General features: G+C 42.0%; 2 protein-coding genes across 5 annotated transcripts in view; one reads left to right on the forward strand and one right to left on the reverse strand.

The window, feature by feature from the left end:
- LOC110979853 (uncharacterized) lies at nucleotides 1-6,812 on the reverse strand. The gene is made up of 10 exons (XM_022235972.2): nucleotides 6,760-6,812; nucleotides 6,486-6,659; nucleotides 5,815-5,952; nucleotides 5,320-5,580; nucleotides 3,537-4,878; nucleotides 2,711-2,804; nucleotides 2,228-2,309; nucleotides 1,759-1,829; nucleotides 1,186-1,425; nucleotides 1-713 (listed from the first exon to the last, which is right to left on the reverse strand). Exons 1-10 carry the CDS (start codon nucleotides 6,810-6,812, stop codon nucleotides 658-660), a joined length of 2,511 nt encoding a protein of 836 aa, XP_022091664.2. The 3' UTR covers nucleotides 1-657.
- LOC110979851 (uncharacterized) overlaps nucleotides 6,782-25,710 on the forward strand; it is a 21,660-nt gene continuing 2,731 nt past the window's right edge. Inside the window, exons 1-19 of one of the 4 annotated variants that reach the window (XM_087144758.1) lie at nucleotides 6,782-6,911; nucleotides 13,208-13,267; nucleotides 14,512-14,704; nucleotides 15,199-15,287; nucleotides 16,897-17,006; nucleotides 17,196-17,419; nucleotides 18,362-18,587; nucleotides 18,855-18,980; nucleotides 19,324-19,456; nucleotides 21,034-21,188; nucleotides 21,599-21,727; nucleotides 21,970-22,081; nucleotides 23,237-23,397; nucleotides 23,653-23,754; nucleotides 24,109-24,225; nucleotides 24,593-24,687; nucleotides 25,034-25,193; nucleotides 25,282-25,423; nucleotides 25,576-25,697. In XM_087144758.1, coding sequence (XP_087000884.1) covers nucleotides 6,842-6,911; nucleotides 13,208-13,267; nucleotides 14,512-14,704; nucleotides 15,199-15,287; nucleotides 16,897-17,006; nucleotides 17,196-17,419; nucleotides 18,362-18,587; nucleotides 18,855-18,980; nucleotides 19,324-19,456; nucleotides 21,034-21,188; nucleotides 21,599-21,727; nucleotides 21,970-22,081; nucleotides 23,237-23,397; nucleotides 23,653-23,754; nucleotides 24,109-24,225; nucleotides 24,593-24,687; nucleotides 25,034-25,193; nucleotides 25,282-25,423; nucleotides 25,576-25,697 — 2,526 coding nt within the window. In that variant the 5' untranslated portion in view covers nucleotides 6,782-6,841. Of the gene's footprint in view, nucleotides 6,912-12,845; nucleotides 13,268-14,511; nucleotides 14,705-15,198; nucleotides 15,288-16,896; nucleotides 17,007-17,195; nucleotides 17,420-18,361; nucleotides 18,588-18,854; nucleotides 18,981-19,323; nucleotides 19,457-21,033; nucleotides 21,189-21,598; nucleotides 21,728-21,969; nucleotides 22,082-23,236; nucleotides 23,398-23,652; nucleotides 23,755-24,108; nucleotides 24,226-24,592; nucleotides 24,688-25,033; nucleotides 25,194-25,281; nucleotides 25,424-25,575; nucleotides 25,698-25,710 lie in introns of those variants that run through there. The other 3 variants (XM_087144757.1, XM_087144755.1, XM_087144756.1) reach the window with 3 other exon arrangements.

Consider the following 25,710-nt stretch of genomic DNA (forward strand, 5'->3'; position numbering starts at 1 on the left):
TTCGTTTCAGCAAAACTCATTTATTGTAAAAATGAAATCGAATTAAATTAAATCGCTACAAGATATATTATCTCTTTTATATACAAAACAGTGCATTACATGTATGTCACAAACCAATTTACAGCGTTTTTGAATCAATTTTAAAATGAAATCTTACAAACGAAAACTCTAAAAAACAGAGATTGCTGATATCAAATGAAAAAACTATACAGCTGAAAAAGTGTCCTCTCATAAAACAAAATCCAAAATCAAATCTGTCTCCAATAAAATGATAACAACAGCCACCTCAAAAAGTTCCATTAAGCCCACGGAAATCGACCCTTTCTTTCCAAAAACTTCATCGCTACACAAGTGCACAGGGCATTTTGAAAATGAACAGGCATCCTCCTCTGGGGAAAAGTAAAGGTGACAAGAACATTATCATCAGGTACAACTTTGAGTGAGAAATCTAAATGTGAAAATTCAAAGCTTCACAAATCGACCGATTATATTAAACATTGTCACACTCAATTGAATCACTCCAAAATATGTGGTCTATGAAGAGGAGTCCAAACAAGAGGGCAGAAAAATATCAAGAAAAAATATTCATCTGAAAAACTTTTTTAAAACAGGTTTTGATCTTGAATTACACCCTCAGGGTGGGTCAGAGTTCAAGGGTCAAATGCTACCGCTCCAGATGTCCTCCTGCAGTTTCTTTTCATTTCGTCGGCGATCTGGCGGGGGCAAAAATGTAGAGTGGGCATAAATACAAGCAACCACTATAAATAGAAATGGGGGAACTACCATAGTCAGGGTATGGGCAAGGTTTTAATCAGATGGTTGTATCCATGTGCATCAACTAGTCACGAACGACCAAGTACGTTAGTCAAAGTATGTTGAAATATGAATTTGAGATAAATTTGAGGTAAATGCTGAATATCTGTATACCAGGAAGAACCCTGGATACCAGCTACAACACCAGATACCAGCTACATCCTTGGATTCCAGCTACAACCTGGCACCAGCTAGAACCTTAGATTCTAGCTAGAACCCTGGATACCAGCTATAACCCTAGATTTTAGATAGAACCCTGGATATTCTAGCTAGAACTCTGGATATCAGCTAGGACCTCAGATATCAGCCTTGGATTCTGGCTAGAATCCTGGATAATAGCTACAATTCAGGATACCAGCCTCTCAGGCATACCTTTGGCCTCTTTGATCTTCTGTCTCTCGGCTGCTCTCTGCTCCTTGGAGATATTGGCCTTCAGACCTAAGGCCCCGCTGACCAGCCGCCTGGCTGTAGCGGCCGAGGTCTCGGGCCGGGGTTTAGTGGGTGGGATAAGAAACTCCAGGCAGTGTTTGGCCTTGAGCTTGGCTTCCCGAGATGCCAGGACCAGGGAACGTGTACGGAACATTGGGTTGGAGATGCTGAGGGCATCTTGGGCTGACAGCAAGACCACAAAAGAGCGAAGAAAAAAGGAGGGAAACCACAGTCAACAAAGCACTCGAGATGCAAAAGTATGAGGCACGTGGTATAATAAAACATAAGAACTGAGTTTTTATTAAGAGAGAGCTTGACAATGAATGAGGAAGACAGACAGAGACGTTGTAGTCAAGAATACTGGTGATTTTTCTGAATATCTGCATCCTTCATATTGATAACAGAAGAGCCTCCAGAACAAACCAAATGTTTATGATACTGGTGACTAATAATGTCATCATGTTTTGGCGCATCCATCAAGTTAACAAGTTTTAGGGAAGAAGTTATTTGACTCACCAATGATCGATGATGGGAATATGGCCAAGGCATGTGTATCATCAATCCACTTGATATCCATCTCTTTGGTCCTGTTCCCCCAAAGAGAACGATTTTTACAAAATCAAATCAACGACTCTTAGAATGAGGCAATATAAGTGTAAAACACAATGAAGAGAACGCATGACAATTTATTCCTAAATTTAAGAATGTCCAAAAAGGTAACCATATCAGCCCCAACCTTCCTTCATCCTTCAAAATCAACCAGGAGGTTTTGGTGGATTTTGTAGGATCGACAAAGGTAGCGCAAGGCAATGCTGCCAGATGCCCCTTGAAAGTTACAGTACAACAAATGTGTCATCTGTTTTCAGCGCAGTGGAGGATTTAGCCGGATTTGGGAGTGTTCCTAGCAAAACCGTCCTGGTAGTAAGATTTAAAGTCCACAACATTACAACTTTTACTTCTTTTGAAATTGGGAGAGTGGTCTTACTTCATGTTACAGAAGCCAGTGATGAGATCATGAGTCTTGAAGTCTACAGGGAAATCATAGACTTCAATAATGTGCTCCAACTCTGAAATGATACCAAAAAAGTGTAATTATCAGCATCTGAGTTCTGCAAAAAAATATGGCAAAAATGCAGTACCTCGGTATGCAAATGATAACTTCAAGATGGTAACTTAAAACCAATAATTAAAGTAGGGCCAATGCCTCAATTTTATGGTGTGTAAGTGTAAAGAATGGTCCACCACATTCTTGCTCAGTGGTGATTTCCGCAGGCCTAAGCCCACAACTAGCAAAAAGTTAAACAGAACTAGCAAACAAAAATGAGGGCAACATGTCAGTCATTTCCAAACAACTCTTCCAATCCTGCTATGGTCTGGTCCATCTGGTCAGACTAAACATCAACTGGAAAACGTGAAGATTCATCCACATGTCTGGATTGGGTTACAGCTCATCCTACTTGTTAAATACCTCCATAGTTCAAGTTGTCCTTAGGTTGATAGTTGTAGTAATCTCGTTTCGAATGCTTCACAGAAACTGGGACATTCCCCACACACTCTGACAACTAGAGAGGAGAATAAGGAAGAATTGCAAAAATTGATTGATAAGGTTTGGGAAAAGTGGTAGTATGAAGGGTATAGTGTGAGGTGTGGAAAATAATTTGAAAACAGGTCCTTATACATGTACCAAGGGAAGTTGGGTACAGGCCTTTTGAAGAATTGTGTACAGGTGTAGAAATTTTAAATGGAATTTTGAATTTCAGTGGCATTTTCTGTTTCTTTCTGTCTGTTCTCATTCCGTATTTTCTTCTACTCCAATGTCCATATTCCATCTGTTGGTTCCTGTTGCATCACACCAGTTGTCTCAAAATCCCCACACTCAAGTTTACAGATGGGTCATTCCATGAGGATGAGGCACAATTTGTGACAGTGTCCATTGTTACGTGGGTTCCGTTAAAATGAACAGTTATTTCCCTGCATGTGGATTCCAAATTGACATTGTTATACATCTTGCAAGGCTGCATACAGAGGTGTGTGTTATTTTTACAGAGTACATGACCTACTCTACAGGTCATGACAGGTGGTAAAAGTTACCATGTGACAAGGACGCCGTCACAAATTGTGCCCCAACCTCATCGAACGATCCAGATATGCACCTCCCTGAGGTACATACCTCACTTGTTTTTCTCTCAAAGAAATGTTTTTAGCAACCAAATGGACTTCCACTGGGGTGTGGCTGGCTGCCACCAATGAATCTATCCCTAGGACAGGTAAAGGGGAGAAAACAAAGAACTTGCCTCCTGTATCTCCTCCTGCTTGAGGCAATCTCCGCTCTCATCAAACATGGCATCCCAGTCATCCCCATCATCATTGCCTGCATCATCACCCGGCTCCTCAACTTTGAGAGCAATTTCTGCGGAGACGACTTCCTCTTGCTCACATCCAGCTGCATCATTCAGCTCATCTGACACGTAAGGGATGTCTGCATCATCTCTCGCCAACAAATCTGATGAGGCTGCTCCCAACTTTGGTGATGCCTCTGGTTGTTCTTCATCTTTTGGCGAGAGACGCACTTCCTCGCTGTCAATCTCATGATTTAAGCTGAGAGAGCCAACAGCATCTGTGTTGGTACTGACACGAGCATCAATGTCCAGACCTTGAGAAACTTCTTTGTTTGTTGCCATGGTAACTGGGGATTTTTCATCACCCATAACATCCTCACTTGTCTTAATTATTTCATCAGCTCCCACCGCCACATCTTCCGAACTATTGCTTTTTCTACAGGCACTTCCATCTGGCATCTTTGTGGCATCTTCAGTTTCTACGGCAATGCCGGCAACTGGCAACTCAGAGTTACTGTCTCTCGTTTTGCCATTGTCTTCTTCACTGACAGCATCTCCTGCCACTGAGCTCTCAAGCATTGCTTTAGCATCTGGATCAACCTCTGGTTCCTGACACCCCAAAGCACCTTGTGACTGGTCGGTTTCAGTTGCAAGCGTTTCGCCCTCCGTTTCAGTTTGTACTGCTTGGGGCAATGCACTGGGATCCACGGGCACGAGCTGGCCGTGGGCCGTAAGCCTGGTCCCTGTCGGCTGGTAGGTGACCTCCCTGTCATCGTAATCAATCTCATTCCAGTCCTCAGGGACAGGCGACACATTCAGTGGCTTGGCACTCTGCTTTACACCCTTTACACCTGCCCTGGACACCTGCAAACCTTCTGATTGTCCTGCAGGTTTTAAACTCGATGAATTGTGGCCATCTTCCGCTGGCAAAGTAACACCCTCACCACTGCAGCTTTTCTGAGCTTTGGCATCCTCCCTCTGTGGCCTTGGCACATATCTTTGTTGATCACCCCTCCTACCCTGCTTCCCTCTGGCATGTGCCTTCTTCTCTTTGGCAACACTATTCTCAACTTCTTCCCCGTCCGTCGATGTTTTCCGATCTCTCGGTTGTTTCCCCTTTCCGCCGTCTCGTGTCCTCTTTTTCTCTGTTTTTCGACCCTGTTGTCTCGTGCTGGTCTGTGCCCCTCCTGGTTTGTCAACAGCCAGTTCCACTTGGCAAGCCGTTGATTCTCCAGCCAGTGGTTGCTGCCTACGGCCTCGTGGCACGTACAATTCTTGTGAAGCCCTTTTGGATTTCCTGGCAGACAGACAAACAAGTGGGTATCCCAAATTATCCCACAAAGGCACGAACCACTCACAGTGACATAAACACGCTCTCAATTGCCATGATAAAGCATAGGACTGTTTCAAATTATATTGTCCCATTGTCCAAACAAGAAATTGCAACTTGACCTTCTTTGAACGTCCTTCCTACTGTAACTAATTCCTACCTGTTACTGCACACTTTTGTTAAGTACCAACGAGATCTTTATCTTAATAGTCCTTAATCCTCCAACTTTAACCAAAGTTTTCAGACACCCTGATTAAGGGACCTGAAATTTATTCAAAGAGGAGACTAGGTTGGACTCTAACAGTCTTCAATCCAACAATTTCAATGTAATTTCACAAACTCTGGAAGGCTTGTGGGAAATGTAATTCCATCCAAGCAGCCCAACCACTTGGTTGAAGTTACCCTTACCTGCTTGTCTCTTTAGACTGAGCTTGAGGTGTGCCTCCTTCTGAGCTCACATCATCCTGAAATGACTGCATCTTGCCCGCTTGGCCTGTGTCTCTCTTCTTGGCTTCTCTCCGCTCAAGTCCAAACAGACCCCAGGACTGGTCCCCTCTTGTTTTCTTGGTGTCCTCCTCGCAGCTCCTGAGGGGGCTGTTGAGGCCTCCCTGAGGATCACTCTCCCAGCCCCTCTTCCTGGGGTTTGGAGATTGAGATGGATCTCCTGCCCTATATAAAAAAAAACCAGAAAACTTTGACACTGTCAAGGTCAAAATGAAAGGGAGTTATTTTTTGACAAGTCATTGAGGAGTTTGTCATAAATTTGAGCTGTGAATACATCTTAAGAGCTAAAAACTGACTTGGTAATTAATTCATCTTTATCTGACTTGCAATTAATTGTACTTATTTTCTTTATTAAAGTTGGATTTTTTTTTTAAATCCAGTATTCTAGAGTAACCCAACCTCAAATGGTTTGGGCAGATGACAGTCCTCCGATCGTCTCCTTGTCCAATTGAGAAACTGGTTAGCTGTGGATATTCTTCAATGGCTTGGTGGATCAGAAATCGATAGTAGCTGGTGACGGCTGGGAAGACAAACACACTGCAAAAGACCAAGAGGAAATTATTCACTCTTTGGAAGAAAACAAATCAAAACTACGTACATGTAGGCGCGGGCTTAGCTGTAGTCTGGTAGCCAGCATAGTTGAGCTTAGCTGTAGGCTTACATTACACGATTTGGCAGCCAGACCAGTTGTTTTTAATCCACTAAAACATCTAAATTTGGGAAATAGGAAAAAAACGCGTCTCCAATTTATACACCCATTGACTTTTCCTCCAACCCTCTCAAGGCTGTCTGGGTACGTGCCTTCCCTCATGTCCCTGTGCCTGAGACACCCTGCATGCCCTGTGACGACTGTGATGCGACCAAAAAACCTCGGCCTGGGCTTGATCAAGTTGATGCGACCAAACCCCTAGTAGGGGCCCTACATAACCATGATAACTTAGAGTTGTGGCAGCCTGGAAAGGGAGGGAAGGGGTGGGGTAAGCACTTGATCGGTGCACATAATTCGTATGCAAATACCCTGGACCAACAAAACGAACAACGAAACAAAATTAATGCCCGGCCTGGCTCACCACTTTCCGATCCCTACTGTCAGGAATTCCTCAACGTCTGCATGAACGAGATCCAGAAAATGGCTGCCTATACTGTCCAAATATCTGTTGTCCACAATGTACGCCAGCTTTACGACGGAGCTTGAATTTCCAGTGATAATTGAATAGGCTAGGCCTAAAGTGTTAGAAACAGAACTTCAGAAATTGCTTTTTCCTGACTGGCGCTGTCACTAGTTTGGAATCCAAAACAGTCTCGTCAAAATAAGCGATTCCTTGCGTTTCAAATAAGTGGTACCACGCTATCTTCATGTGCGCGATTGGTTGAGGGCGCTGTAAGTTCTCAATCATCGTGGACAGGAGGCGGAGGCCGGAGGTTCATGCTGCAGAAATGTCATCTATTCAACCTGCATGTGTCCAGAAATAGCTGGTGGGGCATGGCAGATGAAGGTGAGTATGTGGAACACAGTTTTATGTCATTGTGGAGGTCAGTTTTAAAGTCCAAAACACACGTAGGGCCTAGTTTGTCTTTTCCTACCTCAACATGATTGAAATTGAATGATAGCCCAGCAATGACGCCGAACCTACAACAATGTACATGGTCCAAAACAGTCTGGGTTTTTAATGGCCATCTCATTTGGCATCATCATCACCAGGGATCCTACACGGAATCATACTGAGCATGTCCATCATTTGTCCATATCAGTACCGGGAAGTTGGATACGGGAAATACGGAGGCCCACTCTGCTGGATGTACCAATATGAGGAAGTGGATCATTGCTGTACAACAAGTGCCGAATTATGGGAAAGGGTTACGCACATCACTTAAAACACCTGTGCACAAACCCTTTGAGCCCAGTCAGAAAAACTATGTGTTTTCTGAATAAATGATTCAATATTTTTACTGTCAAATTTGATATTTTGGAGCATGTAATCACTTTCCAATGGCTTACAAACCACTCCAAGGGAAAAAATTGATGTCTGTATATCATGTACATGTATATGGAATGCTTACCAAGTTATCACTCTCATTAAGCTGTGTAAATTGAGTTTCGTGTTCCATCTCCTCCTTGTATGCTTCTTTTTCCCCCTCTGCCTCTTTTACATGTTTTTTTTGTTATCTTTTGTATCTTTAAGACTGCCAATTTTCACATCATGTTATGGCCTCCTACATATGTACAGTGTACTTGTACATGTGTACTGATTTTTGAGTAGCAGATATGTAAACAGTGCATTTCTTGCATCCATTTTCCTAGACCTGTCCTGGTCTCTGGTCATCATTAAAGTCCTTACATCTTTTGATGTAAGTATAAATTTTGCCTTTTGCAGAGGCAAGAAGCCATTCATCCATCTTGGAAAATGGCCTATCCTCCCTTGAAGTTGAAGAAACCCAAACTGTTGTGCAGACAAGAAACTCTTTGTTACAGTTAGCATTAAGCCCTCATTATAGACATCATCACAGTCATTAAATTGTAAGCACCCATGTTGAGGTTACCTTTTGCAGTTACCTACAATTGGAACTTGTTGGAAGAGTCTTCTCATGCTATACTGAGGTGATAAGACTTCCGTGGATGAGGGCGCTGTGTGGAAGCCATCTAGTGCCAGTCCCAACCCTTATACTTGTACATGTAGCGGTGTATTGTATCTTGTATCTTTATCCACAAGAATGTTGAGACAAATAGGCTTACATGTACATGTATGCATACAATTAATTGGAATTATTCAACAGCTTTTACCATCGTCCTGTCTGGTGAGAGTTACTTTTCTTTGGCACGTGCAAAAACAAACAACCTCAGACGTTCCATCAGAGCAAGCCACGACATGCAAGTGTACAGCTAGCATAATGAAAAATAAACAAATGCGCTGGAGGTTATGGCACAGGAGTGATTGTTTGACCTTTCTGAAACACATTCCAGCTTTCTGACTTGACTGTGTTCAGGGAAAGTGTGTTGTGCTGCCTGCATTACTGACGCAGTAGGTGCCTAGCAGTACAGATAACATGAATGCATTAAGTACATGTACGTTGACCTGATCTTCACCAAGCAATTGCAGTCTGCCGGTATCCAGTTTGTGACATCATTTCAGTTTAAACCACGCCCACTTCACATAAAGTTACATGCACTGATCGTCATGTACATGGAACCCTGGAACCAGAAGTTAACATGCAGCTTTAGCGATTGTCCAATAGAAGCCCGCAAATGGTGGTGCATCCGCCTTTGTGATGAAGTCACGTAAGACTGGATAGAAATCATGCTTGTTCTACAAACATTTTGAACACTTGAAAAATGTCACTGATGAAAAATGAGAACATTTTATGGAAGAATTCTACATGTTTAGAAGTTTCTACATTTGAAATGCTGTTGCATTGACCAATTAACACTCACATTAGTTTTGCAAAGAATTTGTTTTTTAGGGTATTGTCCTCAAAATTTCAAATGTGAACTTAGATTTCCAACATTTTCAAGGAAAAGAAATCACAACAAAAGATAAAAAAGGAACAAGTTATACTAAAAAATGTCTTGATACATGTATTGAGGAAATTTCAAACTGTATGTTGGATTTGCAGGATGATTGTTGCGGTGCATAGAGCGTCAAATTGTTAAAATTTCATTATCATTTCTACCGGTAAAGATGTGTTCTATAATTGAGGAATTTTCATTGAAATGGAAAACTCAGACCGTTGAACCACGGCAAAAACTACGGAATTCCAAACCTTGCCTGTGCCCAAAACTACGGAATTCCAAACCTTGCCTGTGCCCAAAACTACGGAATTCCAAACCTTGCCTGTGCCCAAAACTACGGAATTCCAAACCTTGTTTACATACAGTACGTGTATCGATATCATACAAAAATATTTCTACAAGAATTGGTCATCAGTATTCCAGCTAAATTGAGCATCTCTCTGGAGTAGAATGTCACGCTTGCCTGCTTCCCCGTTAACAGCCCCAGTGCTGTTGATGTAGCCATCTTTAGAACACCCAGACTCTCTCTAGATTCTCCCGGGCTGTCAGCAAAGGGAGTTACGGATCACATCAGCAGACCTGGTCCGATTAACTGTGTCGGAATATGCGAACTCCAGATTAAAGAGATTATAGCCAGTAGTTGTCAAGGTTGAAAGATTTCCAACTGGGATTTAGACACAGGGGACTCGGAGTCTAAATCTGGTATAGATTGAATGTGCTCAGAAACAGTTGTCATTGGCAGTCAACAGGGTCATTGACTCAAAATGGGATGGCTGAAAATTTACTTGGAAACACAAATTGTTATAAAGAAAAAAGCCAGACAGGTGAATGTATGTACAATATTCGTTCAGTGTACCGTTACATGTGACATACTTAACCATGGAGGTACAGCATTTTACGTACACATGTACATGTATATGTACAGTACCTCCATTGAATTGAGGGCTGGTTCAAAAAAGCATTGGGTCCGAGAATGTGCTTGACAAAATGAAATTCGTCAAAAGGGCTCGAGTCCTGCAGTGTGCATTATGTTAAGATTGTCTTCAATGTCAGCATAATTAATGGAATTTAAAGGTGGCTGGTTCAAATAAGGCCTTTTACATGTATTTAAGATTGCCAGTGGCAATACCCTAACCGTTAAGCTTGCTTCACGGTCTCGAGTCATTACTTAGCCTATGAACCACTCTAGAAGCTTGTGGTTACCATTGATTTATAACGGCAGAGGAATCCTCTCCAACTATTTTCTTCAGCTCCTTTGTTGGGTCATAGCTTTGAACTATTGAACACATGCTGACATGTTACAATTGTGACACGTACATGTACACTCTGGTATTGAAGGTATACGTGTGCAGATGTATGGCGACTATAGTGTACATGTACATGTAATTAATGTACACACATTGGCCCCAACCCAAGCACTCAATGTTAATTGCATACATTGTGACTTTGGCTGCAGTGAGAGACAACGGAAAGCAATTCATTCCTTCATTATTCATTCAGATGTAGAAATGGCTTCGGGGAAGATTGATTACAAAGCCAAACTGGTCGTTTCAAGATACGAGTGGGCAATTTAGTATAAGATCTTTGCTTTGAGTAATTTATCCTTCGGATTGCCACAGAATGAATTTCAGTTGTGCAATGTAATCATTTATTCTGGGAGGTTTACCCTTTGTCATTCGAACATAATTTGCATATGCTCCACAGTGGTTACAATTTCAATTGTAAGGCAGCCTCAAATATTGGCAGCCGCCTAACCAGGCAGATTACATGTGCAGTATGTGCAGCTTCCTGGAAATTAATTTTGTGAGTTTTCATCACTGTCACGCTGAGTAGACATTTGATACCGACGGAATGGAATTGTTCCCATGACACGTCTACCAAGATGTCATCCAGAGGAGGTTTTTATATCACACGCTGTGTATGATCATTCATGCATTTGATTATTCTTGGCAAACATGAACCGTGCATTGTGTAATTACATCGCTCAGAGTGCATGCTGTTACCGTGGTTATGTACATGTACCTACTCATACATTTTGATGAAATATTCTGCTGAGAGACATGCATTATTTCTACCGGAGTTGCTTATTGTTCAATTTTTTTTTAGCCATGTAGCTTTACAGCGGCTTGTTTCAATATAACCGTTTTTTGAAAATATCTCTTTCATTGGCACTGTTAAAATTATTGTGTCGAATTGATGTCTGCAACATTCACACACTGTTTTGATCAACACTGCCAGCTGACTTTGATGCCCCGCCCCCTTTTTCCACCCCGGATTTGGTTTGTGTAAATAAATGCCTGTAATATAAACACTAAGAAGTTATTAATGCATTAGAAGCCACAGAGTGTCAGGATTCCTGACCAGTGAAATATTTACATTGAGGCTGGGTGGGTTTTGTCAAGATGTGAAGGTGGTTGGTTCAGTAGTCAAGTTGTGATCAAGGTGCAGTGGGATCTTTACAAACAGTCAACATACAAGTACATGTAGTTGATAGAACAAAGATATTATAAAGGCTTAAACCACCACAACGCATGTAGATCTGTGACAAGTGAATTGAATCATGTCACTTCCAATTAATTATAAACCCTAGGAGGAATAAAATGTCAGGATAAGAATCTCCTCTGATGTTTACCTCTATGCTCACTTATGGATTGAGGTACATGTACATGTAGACTGTATCGTGGGATTAGCTGCTGTTCGCATTCATGTGAAAAAATTTGTCAAATGTTTGGCATGCACTCACTCTCGAAGGCTGCACAAACCTTGAAAAAAAAATCATCAGTGCCTCGCTGAGAATAAAGCAAAAGATTATTGTCTCCCCCTTCCTCCTTTGGGGAAAAAAATGCGGAGTCATTTCCAATTTCTGTCACTATAGGACACCTACAGTAGACGTAGACCAATTTATTCTGGTGCCCAGGATGCTAGTCTCTCTGTCGGTTATTTGCAATGCATTAGGCAGACAACCAATGAGAAGTCAGCCTGATGTGTGGTATGATCATGCTCCAGGGAATCACCTCCCCTCTGCCTTGCTCTTTACATTTCAACAGCCAGATGCATTAAGCCACTGACTGAGGTGGATTCGCTGGCAGTGACACCCCTAACTGGTCAATCTATTTCAGCATTTTTTTTTATAAGTTTATGACACATTTTCACACACATTTGCAAGTACGTGTGAATTCACGTACATTTGTACGTCTGGTATATATGAGTTTATGGATCTGTTGTGCATATGAAAACAAGCACAAGTGTTTTTTACTTATAATTTGGACAAGTTCAAGATAAGTGTGTATCCCAAAGAACAGTGTACACTTAAGGCATTTCATGTTGTGTTGAGCACTGCAGGGTGATATTATGAACAACTTCCCAATGACTATTTGTTAACTCCACTAGGAGAATGCTCTACCGATGATTTGAGTCTTTCAAGGAGTCAATTCAACACTTGCTTGCCTGCCTCCGCATGATTAATTTTCCAGATGCCAGTGCTGTCTGGCATCTACAGTATGTCAACTTGATCTGTCAATATTGGAAGGCTTGCAGACTTTATCAGTCAGTGGCAATATCCTTGCGATTTCAGTTGATAAGAAACTTTAAGGCTAAAAAAAAGCTCAGGATTAAGCCAGTGGAACAAAGTACATGTGTACATACATGTACATGTACATGAATGTGCTTACAACCATTCCTTCGTCCATTTAGGAGAGGGATTGAACACTAACCTGCCTTGTCACAGATGACCCTGTGGGCTTGTGTTTATGTCTTTGAGCTTGCACTTCTGTAGCAGAAGCAGAAAATTGACCAAAGTGGTATTATTTGACATAAAGCCAGAGAGTGACCTAGACCTTCCCAGTTGCTTTGTATACAATACTGTACTCTGTGTATCTGGCTTGCACCTACATTGTATGTACGTGTACATGTACATGTAACTTATATGTACTAGGAGTGCACAGTTCTCGCCTTTGTGCTTGTCAGTTTGAACTTGTGTCGTCGTTGGTACCTGCATTTTGTTCTCTTCATGAATGGGTCCAGAAAGATTGTGCGTTCACTGAGATAAACATCTGCATTGTGTCTCCGTTGGGCCACTCTGTCAATAGCGGTCTCATGTGCAGGACACTGGTTCTTCCCGACTGCAAGTTGCAAGATTCGTTGTGCCTGCACATGCAAACTTGGACTCTGGTAGATTTTGTAGATCGCCAAGTGGTTGAGGTTTTTAAGTGATGAGTCGAAAAAGCAGATTTAGAGTGACGGATCGTAATTGCCTTGCTGACAATGAGGATGACCATCTTTCAGGGTCGCCCCGGAAGACGCGGAAAATGACGAACGGGGAAAGTGTCGGAGATGAACAGGAGAGTAAGTGTGGAAGTTATCAATGCCATCCAGGCAAGCCTAGGGCCTTGAAGCATGTTACATACATGTATGAATGCATGAAAAAGGACTTTTGCCATTGCTGGCACATTCCTTAAATTGTTCAAAACAGGGTAGATACACTTTACATCACATTCATTGCATTTTGTTAGTTTTAACTGGTGTAGTTCTCATAGAGATTAATTGTAAAAAGCATTGTACACCTGCGTCTTTGTAAGTTTTCAACCATGCTTGGGACACCCTTATGCTGATACATGTACACTACACTGTACCTGTGTCCTCTATTGTTTAGTTATACGGTCAGACTGACACCGAAGCTTTTCATTCATTGCACACAGTCCTAAATACACTAGTGTGCGTCTGCTGTCGTAAATGTTAAAGGAAATAATCAATCTACCACAGGAACGCGTAGAAGAGTCAATTTACCAATCCATGGGTTGCATGTTTGAGTGTTCATAGGATGAGTACATTGTGGATACATGTACATGTACTGTGTCGAGGTCAGGGTCATGCTTGTTCACACCAACCGGACGGATATTTGTAAGCATTTATACCAGTGAACAATGAAGGTTTTCCAAGATATCTGTACATGTGCACGTATACACACCTGTGCTACAGTACAGTACATGTACTTGTTGGCATGGTACAAGGCATCGATCGTGATCGCTGCTTTGGTGGAAGCCGAGTCCATTGATGTACACTGTACACAGATATCCACAAAACAATTCAAAGTCTGTAAAGCGTGAATATTTCAGCATGTACCCCTCAGATATCCACAGAACAATTCAAAGTCTGTAAATCATGAATATTTCAGCATATTCCCCTCAGATTCTGTCCAACTTCAGGCTGCATTCTGATGTTGCATCATGATTTATTCCTTTCCTTTTTTGTTGAGCATGCTTTTTATTTACTCAAACCTCTCGAGGCATCATGAGCAGAAATTTAGGACGGTTTTTAGTGTGTTTACTGAATGCTGTTGTGTACAGTTTTCGTTATTTAATTTTTAAGTTACAACATTAAATGTGAATGTGTTTTCTCATGGTCTCAGTGAAAGTTTGCACCTTAAAACATGCTGTAATTCTTTAAATACGATGGCACAATGTTGCAAGCCAAACAACTTTCAAAAGTTTTGACATCTGCCTGAAATCTATCACACTCAGATCACCTTCTGTTTTGTGGTTTTTCTTTCTTCAATTGTTCACTTTTTTAAACTTTACATTGGAACTCAGATGAAGAGAGCCACTCGCTGGTGGGCATCAGCCTAACCAGTGAGATGGGCTGCCATGGCAACAAGGAGCATGACTCTGCCCTGGGCTTCATCCTGATGAACGTGGATCGCATGACTGTTGTGGAGATGAGAGAAGCCATGCAGAAACAGGTGGAATCGTTACCCGCCTCTTTTCGATTCCTCACAAAACAAGGGTGAGTCTTTGTCAAAGCATTTGGCGATAACCCTAACAGGACTTTTTATGTTTTCGTTTTTTCAAATCTGCTCGCACCTTCTTGGACTTGCATGGCTGTAGGGGGGGCCGTTATCAATCTTTTGACGATTGATATGCACCTAAAGAAATGCAAATAACGAAGTTGAGTTACTGTATATTTGGCCAAGTTGTCGTAGAAAAATAAAATGGACATTCCATGTGCACACTTGTGGGACATGTTGTGTCCGATAGTTATAAAATCGGCATCAAAGTGGCTGCAAGTTTCTAAGTGGCTAAGAATAATGAAGACTGTGATGTGATGATGTTAGAAAAAATATTCAGCTCTTTCATCCGATGGTTGTCATATTAAACCTAATCCCTAGCTGCTGTGGTTTCCAGCTTAATTGAAAAAAAGCCCTACAACTTTAATAGATCATGCACCCGTTCATGATCCACCTCATCAACTTCTCATTCTCATCATCTGGTCCAAAACAGGTGGCCTGTCACATCAGCCCAGGAATCCATGATTAAAGTCAAGCATCTCATTAATGACGACACCGTGGTGAGAATACAACCCGACTACGGTAAGCCGTCGCGCAGACCAATTTTTTTTTAAAGCTTGCTCACAGTTTCGTGAGTTTTCACATCTAGTGAGGCACCATCTTGTGCCTGTTTACCGTACCTTCATTCCAGGAACATTTGCTGGGTCGTATTTTCAAGTTCTCATGTGGGGAATGACAAATGCAGGATAGGGTGAAAGGTCACCTACACATAGAACTGTCATCATGCTGTGTTTCTAAAAGTTAGCACTGTCAGTATTTTTTTCACTCTGTCTGTTTCCCACACACCAAATGTGCAGGAATTAAGGTTAGTGCTTAAAAAGACCAAGATTGTCTACACATTTTACATTGTAGAATGGCATAAAGATTTGTGTAGCACTTCTTGGTTTGTACTTCCTGTGACCTTTTTCTTCATGAATGAATATGACGTGTGTGTGTACTGTATAGGGACCCCATGGTCTGCTCCAAAGGTTTGTCTTGGACTTGCCTGAACAAGTCTGAAGTAGGCCTACTTGTTGATTTCCGGGCTGCCTGGTAGCACCGTGTTGACTCACTGGAGGAATTTGGGATGTACATGTACTGGGACTTGAACTTGAGTCGCTTCCATTAATTCTGCAGTCAGAAGTTAACTTTTATTTTCCATGGGAGGAAATTCTTTAGTATCCATTAACAGGTTGTCATGGACACAAGGATAAATATTTACTCTGTAGACGGCGGTAGACTGTAAGTTGTGTACATGCACGTGAGATCACAGCACTGGCTTGTTCAACTTACAAACTTCATGCACTGTCTTTCTAAGTGGAGCATTGACCAGGGTCATTACTATACATCATTTCCTGACTTTCATATTCAGAAAATGTGGCTTTAGTCTGTGAAACTGCAGATGTCTGGTTATTGTCCATGATGCTCACCAGTACATTGACTTTTTGTCTCTTCTTAAGAGGACAATCAAAGTGCCATCTGCTGTGTGTGGCGGCATGGCGTCTGACAGGGAAGCCATATCTGCCCCATTTAGAATTTTTTTCATTCCAGTTCCTATCTTATCAGGATGTTCGTGCCAGTACTTGACAAAATAGGGATATTTGCTCTAGAGTCAGGTGCCTGTGGAAATGCAAAATGGACAGAAGCTACATGTAGGACAGGAGATAGATCTAGCAAAGACTTTAATTAGCAAACATAAAATGATAAAATAAGAGTAAAATCCAGTACCCCCTTTTAGTTAATTTCCCAGTGATTCTGAAATTGGTTCCAAAGCAGGCAAACCAAATTGGTCCAGTCGCCCCCAAATTGGAGACAAATTTTTTTTAACGCAAAAAAGGATTTGATGTGACCTTCGTGGGATGCTTAATCTCAATATCTCTTGGAGTGGTTGGCAAACGCTACGTGGACTATGGTATTTGCTTACCAGTAATTGTAGCAGATGTTTCCGGCAAAACTGTACATGATTCAGATTTATTGTTGGTTCAACCAAGAGCAAACAATATTCAGAACAGACTACAGACGTTGTTGTGAAAGCTCATAAAGCTAAGAATGTCACATGAAGAAGTAACAACGAGACACACATTGAAACCTCAACGTTTTACAATGCTCTTGGACAGTTTCAAAGTTGGAGCATAATTGTGTTTTCTTACAGCAAGGCCACGGGTCGGAGTCTCTACTGAGAAGGGTAGATCCCTCGGTTTCATCTTTGTTTCATCTCTTAGTCTACCAATTAGTCAACTCCGAGAAGCAATATTAGCACAGGTATGTGTTACCATGGTAATTAAATTGGAAGAGTTCCAAACTTATTCAATTTTGCTGGCTTTCATTTTGTTCTGTTTAAATTTTGATAGTTTCTCCAGACTTTTTACTGAAAAAGTTAAATTATTTCCAAGACTTAGATGCACACTCTGTCTCATTATCAATTACATGTACTTTCCCCTCTGGCAATAGCTCGGCGGAAGTCATCAGCTTCCAGCAGGCAAATGGGTCTTTGTAGACCGCAACTTCTGGCCGATCTGTTCCCAGCAAGAGGATGCCATGACCATCATCGACGTCTTATCGGGTTCCTGCGTCAGGCTTCATTTCCTGGATGAGAGCAGCGATGACCCTGACCTCGGCGACATTGAGAAAGATGACAGTCTGAGCCTGACGGTCGACACCCCCAGAAAAAAATAGTAAAATGTTTTCAGCCTTATCGTTTTACTTCACAAAAATATTTGGTGCTCTTTTTTTGTGTTGCAGTCTCGTCTTTTGTTGTTGACTTAGTGTTTATGGTTTGCTTTGCATAATGCCTTTGTACATACAGTGTATCCAAGACTGTTTGCCGCGCCCGACTTTTGAAATATTGGTCAACGGCTCTATCTTGTTTTGACAATTGATGCTCAAATAGTATAACCCTTATCTACCTGCAGGGTTTCCATTTTGAAGATTAAACATTGCCAGGCAGCATAAACAGTAGTCAATACGAAGAGTAAAGGTCCCAGTGATTTGAAGGATATTCAAGTATACTGCTCACAACATTTAACCACTACACAAAATTTCGGGCACCCCAGTTCAGTTGTCAATAGTGGAGGAAATCTGTCATTGTGTTTCAAGATTATCCCGCTGTTTGTGCCGTTCTGCATGCTAATCTGGCCCCAGTTGAGAAGACACCAGCACCGCACTGTGCCTGTTTCGGGAACAAAAGAAAATTACATAACACCGCACAATATGGGCTCTTTTTACAAGTCGGCAGGCCTGTCTGAAATATTCGGACGTCAATAGCTGTTGTCTGTCAGATTAGAGTAGCCACCAGACAGTCATTTATGTGGTTGTAAATGTCCAGCAAATGAAGTTATGAATTTTTAAAGAAAAAATGTAAAAATCCCTCCAGCCCAGCAAAATAAACATGTAGAAATGGGCCGGGCGCGAAGTGGTTAATAATGAACATGCTTAACTCAGTCAAGTGAGTGAACTTTATCTGTCTCGTGTGTCACTGAAAACTTTTAACAATTTCAAATAATTCAGCCTTTTCAAGGTCTGAGAATTGAAATCAACATTACATGTATGTGAAGAATTTCCCATTTGAAACCCTTTACGAAATGATAATTTATTTAATATTCTGTACAAACCCACAGCTGTTCACCAACCCCTCGTAGCTTGGAGAATCCCGGCCTTGCCTTGACGCATGGGAGCATCCCTAGACCCATCAGCCCCATCCCTCACGGTGACTCCTTCCTCCAATCCAAGTCTGTACGGCTCCCTGCCAAACAGATCCTGATCAGCTACGTGCGGGCAGAGGCATCCCAATATGCCCTGGACCTAAAGACGGCTCTCGAGAAGTTAAAATTTAGCGTGTATCTGGTGAGAACAAAAATCAAATATGTATCAGGCATTTCAAGTCGATCTAAATTGTAATGTGGTTGTTGCAGATCAAACTCTAGTCTGTCGTAAGTTATCTAGTCTCAAATTATTTAGGTTAGACTGGGACATGTTGTACATACGAGTCTACACATGTACATGTATCAACATTCATTTGTGGTGGTTATAATGCGCAATTCTGGAGCATTTCATTTTGAGATAACTTACCACAGATTTTATCATTCTTATTGAATTCCTTTTTTCCTCCAGGATGTGCACGAGATATTTTGTGGGAGCGATTGGCAAGACAGTCTGAACTACGCTGTCAGTAACTGTGAGGTGTTTGTGCCTCTGGTTACTCCCAGATACGGAGAGACACAGTGGACAAACAGAGAGGTAAAGAAGGGAGGGGAAGCTGATGAGGTAGAGGGCCAGCAGGCTTGCTGGCTGGCTTGCATTCTGGATGGTAGGCCGGCTGGCAAGTCAGCCAAATGGTCTGTTCACCTGTCTTGCTGGTTGCCAGGAAATCAGTGGTTTATTGGCTGGCTGGTAAGGTGCTCCAGATTTGTACATATTCAGATGAAAAATCAGCCAGGGCAATTTACACTGGTGACTCCTGTGCATCCATTCTCGCACACAATGCCTTCCTTTAACTTTCACGAGTAGGCAAGGCATTGCCATTTGCAAGTTAGCCACTCAATCTTTTGATGCCAGCTTTAACTCCTGATTTCCTTTTCAGTTGAAGCTGGCGGACATCTTGAATAAGTACATCATACCTGTGTCCTTTGTGGAGACGTGGCCGCCCTGCTGCCTGGCAATCCAGTTTGCCACCACACAGTTCATCCACTGGAGACAGGGCAAACAGGACAGAGGTGAGAGGTCACACTTGTGAGTATTCATGCAAAGAGAGGTAACAACCTGAATATTCATGATGTTGTATTCAATCAACTGCCACCTGTGTAGTAAGGTGAAGTAACATGTAGTTCATTGTTTTCAGATTATCTCATAATGTTGACCACTGGCTACTTGCTGTGGTTTTATCTCTGTTAAACTAGATCATTTGCTTTCTAGGCTTCAGAGTTCAAGGATGCTTCCTCCATTTTCTAATTCTCTGCATTCTTTCATTTGAGCATGTGATTGCAGTTTCTAGTACATGTACTTCTAGATTAAAGAAGAGTTTGTCGTGCCAGACGTCAATGCTGAGAAAGTTCAGTTTAGGCTGCAAGACTGACTACACCCCAGGCCAAATTCAGATCTAAATTTGATGTGAAATTTCTATGAATTTCAACATTTGGAGGCTGATTCCATCAGCAGCTATGCAGTTAAGAGATTGTAGGGAACACATCTGGGTTTGGTCTGGTTTCGTAACTTAAGTGCCGGTCCATGCAGTACTTAACAGTTTCATGTACATGTAGCACCAGTGCTGAAGTAATAACTCCATTAGTACGTAACATGTTCTCACAGTCTCGAAGCCACAAGTATGGAACTGCACCAATTATGTTCAAAGTTATTTGTTCAACCACAGACTGTGTTGATAGTGCTTTTGGCAACCAGAAAAGAGCACTTGTGGAGTACTTTACTGCAACACTGTTGAACACCAACATTGACTGTAAGCTTTGGGAGCGGTTACAACATGTCACATCTTCAGTGCTGTTCCAGGTTGTCGAAGACTTTCTGGGCTCAAGTTTTTAAAACTGCCTTGCCCAAAATGCTACTAATGCACAGTGTCACTAGAAATGGACCAACCGGACAGAATATACAGAATTCAGCTTTGCAGGTGTTGACCAGTTTTACTTAGTAGAAATTTTTTTTGTGTTAAGTGCATTTGTGTGTAAAGCAGCTTTTCCATTAACCATCATTTCTAATGGTTAGTCACTAATTTTATACCCATTTCCAAATTCACCTCATTGGGTAGTCACGGTGTTGACTGTTGCATGGGCAGAAAGGTACCATCTGCAGTTATTGGACGGCTTATATACTTAAGACCTGCCTCATACATTTCCACACTGGACATGGTAGCTTGAAGTAGGGAAACCATTGCACCTTGAAATGCCAGATGCATTATGGGAGTCAAGGGTATGCTGAAAACGGCCCTTTCACACCATTGAAAGTGGATCAGATGGGAACAGAATGAGCATGGACTATTGACTTGTAAATAAAAAATGAAATTGGGAGTTTGATTGTAGTTAGATTGTAGTTGATTTCATGCAGAATGGTGAAATAAGACCATACTAATCCATGCCATCATTTATTGCACATGCGTAGTAACAGGAGGGATTCCTGCTTGTTAGATGTGCCAACCATCGTAGTGATTGTTCACCATGGAACTAACAGCTGATTGGCCAGCTCAGCCTGCTGTTGCTATGAACTCATGTACTAACCACCGTTCTCTATTCCCTTGATGTACAGTGTTGTGTGTTTTTGTGCACATCTCCGTTGTTATTTCCAGAGAAAATTTTCCGTCTTATGGCAGACAAATCAACGCAGCAGGAGTTGGTGACGTACACGTGGAACAGCAGTGACGTCATCACAGTCAGCAAGGACATTGGAACGCGGTGTTTGGCTCACGCAAAGAAGAAGGCCCAACAGGAGTCAGAAAAGAAGGTACGGTAACTGTACACCAGTCATTTGCATTTCAAAAGGACAATCACACAGGCTGCATAGTGGTTTTGAAATGTCTGATAATGAATTTGTAATTAATAACAGAAAGTGCAACATCACGTAAAGTGTGGCATTTTCTCTCAATCACATTCATTGCAAAAAGTTGTGTTCATGCGATGCAATGAATTTTTTAAAGAAGGTGAAAAGGGCAAACACTACCCCCATAGGAATATAAGAAATAAATTATATAGAGAATAAATAAAAATGCACGGAATCAAACCTGTCCATGATTATCAACAACAAACTTCCTCTGTCCTCTCTCTTGGTAAAATCATTTCCGACTTGCTGTCCTTGTCTTTCAAGGTGATACATTTCTCAAACTTAAGCCTCGTCTCTTGATTTTCTTCCACCAGTCTCCCATACTGCGGAGCTACCCATCAGCCTTACCGCCAGGCCTGCCTAATGACATGACCGTGGTAACCGAGAGTCGTGAGGGCGCCCCCATGGTAGTCGTATGCGTCCACCCAAAGCAGAAGGACTTTGTAAGTCGGCCAAGCTGCAGTTCTTTGAATTTTAAGGATTTAAATATGTCACTCCCGAGCCCTAAGGCCTTTTTTTTCTCACAAGCATTCACACACCAACTCTTTTTGTATACCCGTGCCACATCTTGAGACGCGAGTCGTGAGTTCAGATATGTGTAGTTACATTCTAGTCTGTCTATTCAGAATTGTAATTTGTGAGTGGACTGGACCATTAACATCAGTTGCATTTATTTCCATCAAAGGGAGATGAATTGAAAGAACTGTTTGAAGGGGAAGGCTACGAGGTCTGGTGTACGACAGAACTCAACAATGAATGCATGAATCTCTGCTCCCACTCTCGGCAATTGGAAGATGGTACAGTTGTTACCTTTTGAGTTTACATACACACACACATGCGTGCCTGATTGTGTTTAGTATTTCTGAATCTATTTCAGACCTGCCAACTAGGACGATTTTGGTGTATTTTGTATGAAAAATTGATGAAAATACGACTGTACGTTTTTATCACCGTAAAATATGGATTTTGATCATTTTGACACGGACAGGAAAAAAGAGGGCGCTGTTTGACATCTAAGCTAAAATAGCTAAACCGGCTGCAAGCAAGACTAAGCCACATGTCACGCAGTTCAATATCAAGAACTCGTTCATTGAGCGTTCGTGATTGGTTTACGCGATGTACGCATGCCCCTGGTAGCGCACGTATCAACCAATCGGAATGTCGCATACCAAAACTGATTGGCATGTGGAGTGGAGTGTACGTTCGTGTGCATGCAAAAGATTTTCCCGACGCAATCGTAAATCTGCATGAATGAAAATGGCTTCAACTTCTGAAAAAGACACCCAAAAACGGAAGTAATCTTTCAAAAGGGAATGTACGGAGAAATTTGAATTCATATTACGTTCCCGGAGAGGTGAACATGACGCTCGCTGCACTTTGTGTAGTTCTGACTTCAGTCTCGCGCATAGTGGGAGTTATGATGTATCTCGCCACATGGAAAGCAGTAAACACTGCAGCATTGCTGAAATGAAGAGACTCTCTCACAAACAAAATATACACCCAAGCCACAGCCAGGCCATGGCAGCAACGTGCACACCAAAATGAACTGTTGCGTAAATGCAAGAAAGCAACTACTGTGAGCAACACCAGGAAATTATAAGGGCCATTGAAGCCTGCATGAGTAAGTATTAAAGTTCAAATAGTATGTAGTCACGCAAAGGTACTTGTAAGTTTGTCTTGCCTGTTTGTTTGGGAAAATACACATTTGTATTGAAAAATACACATTTTGGAACCTCTGAATACATTTTGTGATTCTAAAGGTTGGCAGGTCTGCTATTTGCATTTAAAGCTACTTTAAGTTTTTTCAGCTACCTTTTTTGAGTGGGGGGTCTTAAATATGCATTCCATAGACATGGGAAGAAAATGCTTATGCAACAAAAGGAGTGTAAATGTACTTTTCCTGCATGATGGGTTTTTTTAATATTTTGAAGCAATGTTTGGGTTGCATTTAGATTCCACATTGATTCTGGACGGGGATGACTTTGATTTCGACACGACGGAAGACAACACTGCCAATGCTGTCAGCATCCTGCAGCAGAAGGCAGCGGAGGCAGGCGTCATCGTCTTCGTATTGTCCAAGGATTTTGCCAGCTCCGATACCGGCAAACAACAGGTGTGTGCGCTAACATGACCCCACATTTTGAGGCTGCCAGTCTACTTTGATGAGCCAAATGCACTGTACTAAACTTAGCTGTAGCATTTTTGACTTAATGTCATTAACTGATGGTCTAACACAGTAACAACGGATTGGTGAACTTATGCGTGACAAAGCACTAGTTACTTTCATGGCATTGCTCAATGTTTGTTTTCCTGGGAGTGGACCAATTTTGAATGACCTGACCTTTGACCTTGCCTCTGTCTACCCTAGGTCTTTTACTGTGAGCAACGTAAGCGAGTGGTGCCGTTGAAGTATGAGGAGTTTGAGATGCCAGGATGGATGAGCATGCTCATTGGCACCAGCACATTGGAGGTAACTTGCAAAGGCTCCTCTGAAGACAGTGTAGAAGTCCATCAGGGGAAGTAACCAGACTTTGCAACAAGAAACCGTGCGGCAAATGACCGTTACTAAGGAAGGGGATGTCAGCATTTTTGTTGAAATTCTAATCAGCAACATTTTATTTAATTGGAAGTTACTACAGAGAATGGAAATTTGTTGACTGCTGGGGATTTTTGCTCAGGAAAAGTTTTCCAAGCAGAATTTCCAGGCGTGTGCAAGTTTCATGTTCAGCAAAGTGACAAGCAGAAGTCATTGCTTGACAGTGCCATAAAATTTAGTATGGTACCTGTTGGCTGGATTGAAAGTTGTGGGATTTTTCTTGGGCAGGATGTCAGACGAGTGGATTACAAGCAGTCACTCATGGCCAGAGTGAAGTGCGCCCTCAACCCCAACCAGTCCGACTGCTCAATGAACGCAGCTAAGGAGTCGCAAATAGAAGCATGTGTGAGTTGCACAGAACAATCTTCTCATCGTTCATTTGGACTTCACTGACTTCCCAAATGATTTGGGGGATGGTCCATTCCAGTTTCGTTTCGTTTACATTTCATTGGAAAGCACTAAAGAATTTTTGCGTTGTACTGTTGACAGGCGATTCTACTTTGACTGAAGATGCTCATGTGTGATTGTGTACATTCTGTTGAAAACTGGTCACAAAAAACCTGCACCATTCCCATATAAAAGCCAGTGCATGCATCTGATGTGTTGGTTTCTTGGTCCTGTGAGTAGACAACGCGATCTATTTACAGAGCTCTCAGTAATGCACAGAGTCTGACCCAGACTGAGAACCGACAATTATTTGGTTTTGTCACAGGTTGGCAGCATTTGCCAGAAACTGCCAGGCAGCAACTGTGTCTACATCTCAGGTGGAACCAGCTTCTACTACGATAAGAGTGAGGCCATATGCAAGTAAGCACTCTTGCAGAAAACAAAGTCACTGAAGTGAGGCAGTTGGGTTTTTTTGAGGTTCCGTTCTAAGCCTGAACATGAAAAGCTACACAGGAAACCCTGCCAAACTGTCACACGTATGTGCTTGGCCCTAAGTTCAAAGACATCTTTGCTAGACTCTCAAACCACTCTCTTAGCCTGAACATCAAAATCTACCTGTGACACTGAAGCACCTGCAAAATTGTTACGTGTACTTACTTAGCCCTGAGCCCAAGGGGATCTTTGTTAGAGCTTTCTTAAATTAAAGAAAAATGAATACTTATTGGTAAACCAGTATCATATTCTTTGTGTGTGTTTTTTTGTACAGAGAGATCGGCAAAGCGTTGGCCAAGTTACAGAAAGTCACCCTAGTCACAGGTGGTTTCTTCGGAGTCGGGGAGACGGTGTCCAGGAGCTTCTATGACGAGAGACAGAGACTGAAGAGAGTAGAGGATGTCTACCATATCCTGCCCAACAGAGATGAACAGGTAAAGTTTGTAGGGGTGTTCAGCAGAATAATTTATATCTGAAATCTTCTGCAATGTTTCAGTGCAACTTTGGCATTTATCCATTCAGGATCGGAGTCCTCAGGCTAGGCAAAATAGAGACAAGACATTTCAGCCGATGCCCTTTGGAGAGACGGTCTTTGTGGGTGACAGCGTCCGGCAGAGGGAGACAATTGTGTCTCGAATATTTGACATCTGTATCCTCATCGAAGGTGAGGTTGGAATGTGGAGATTCTCACTTAGTAGGTCAGAAATGGATGTGACTCAGTTTACATTGAAATTTTTCCGACTCAGAAATAAGACAGTCTGATGTTGCTCTGGTTTTGTTTTGCCTGGTCATCTTGATTTTTTTTTCACTTGCTAGGGGGTCCTGGTGCTGCCCATGAAGCTGAGGAGTTCACTTGGAGTGATCACACGGTCATCCCCATTAAATGTACAGGAGGGGCTGCAGGGGGCAAATTTAATGTTCCACAGAAGATATTTGAGGTTGGTCATATCT

Source organism: Acanthaster planci, linkage group LG13 (genome assembly GCF_054643075.1).
Source record: "Acanthaster planci isolate LZ-2023a linkage group LG13, COTS_SCS, whole genome shotgun sequence".
NCBI lineage: Eukaryota > Metazoa > Echinodermata > Asteroidea > Valvatida > Acanthasteridae > Acanthaster > Acanthaster planci.

Bases quoted from the DNA above. Each gene is read 5' to 3' on its own strand.
- LOC110979853 (XM_022235972.2), bottom strand. From the start codon at position 6,812: ATGATTGAGAACTTACAGCGCCCTCAACCAATCGCGCACATGAAGATA. The intron at 6,660-6,759 runs GTACCACTTATT...CAATTTCTGAAG, and splicing joins GCGCACATGAAGATAGCGTG to TTCTGTTTCTAACACTTTAG. The intron at 714-1,185 runs GTATGCCTGAGA...TGCCCCCGCCAG, and splicing joins GAAGATCAAAGAGGCCAAAG to ATCGCCGACGAAATGAAAAG.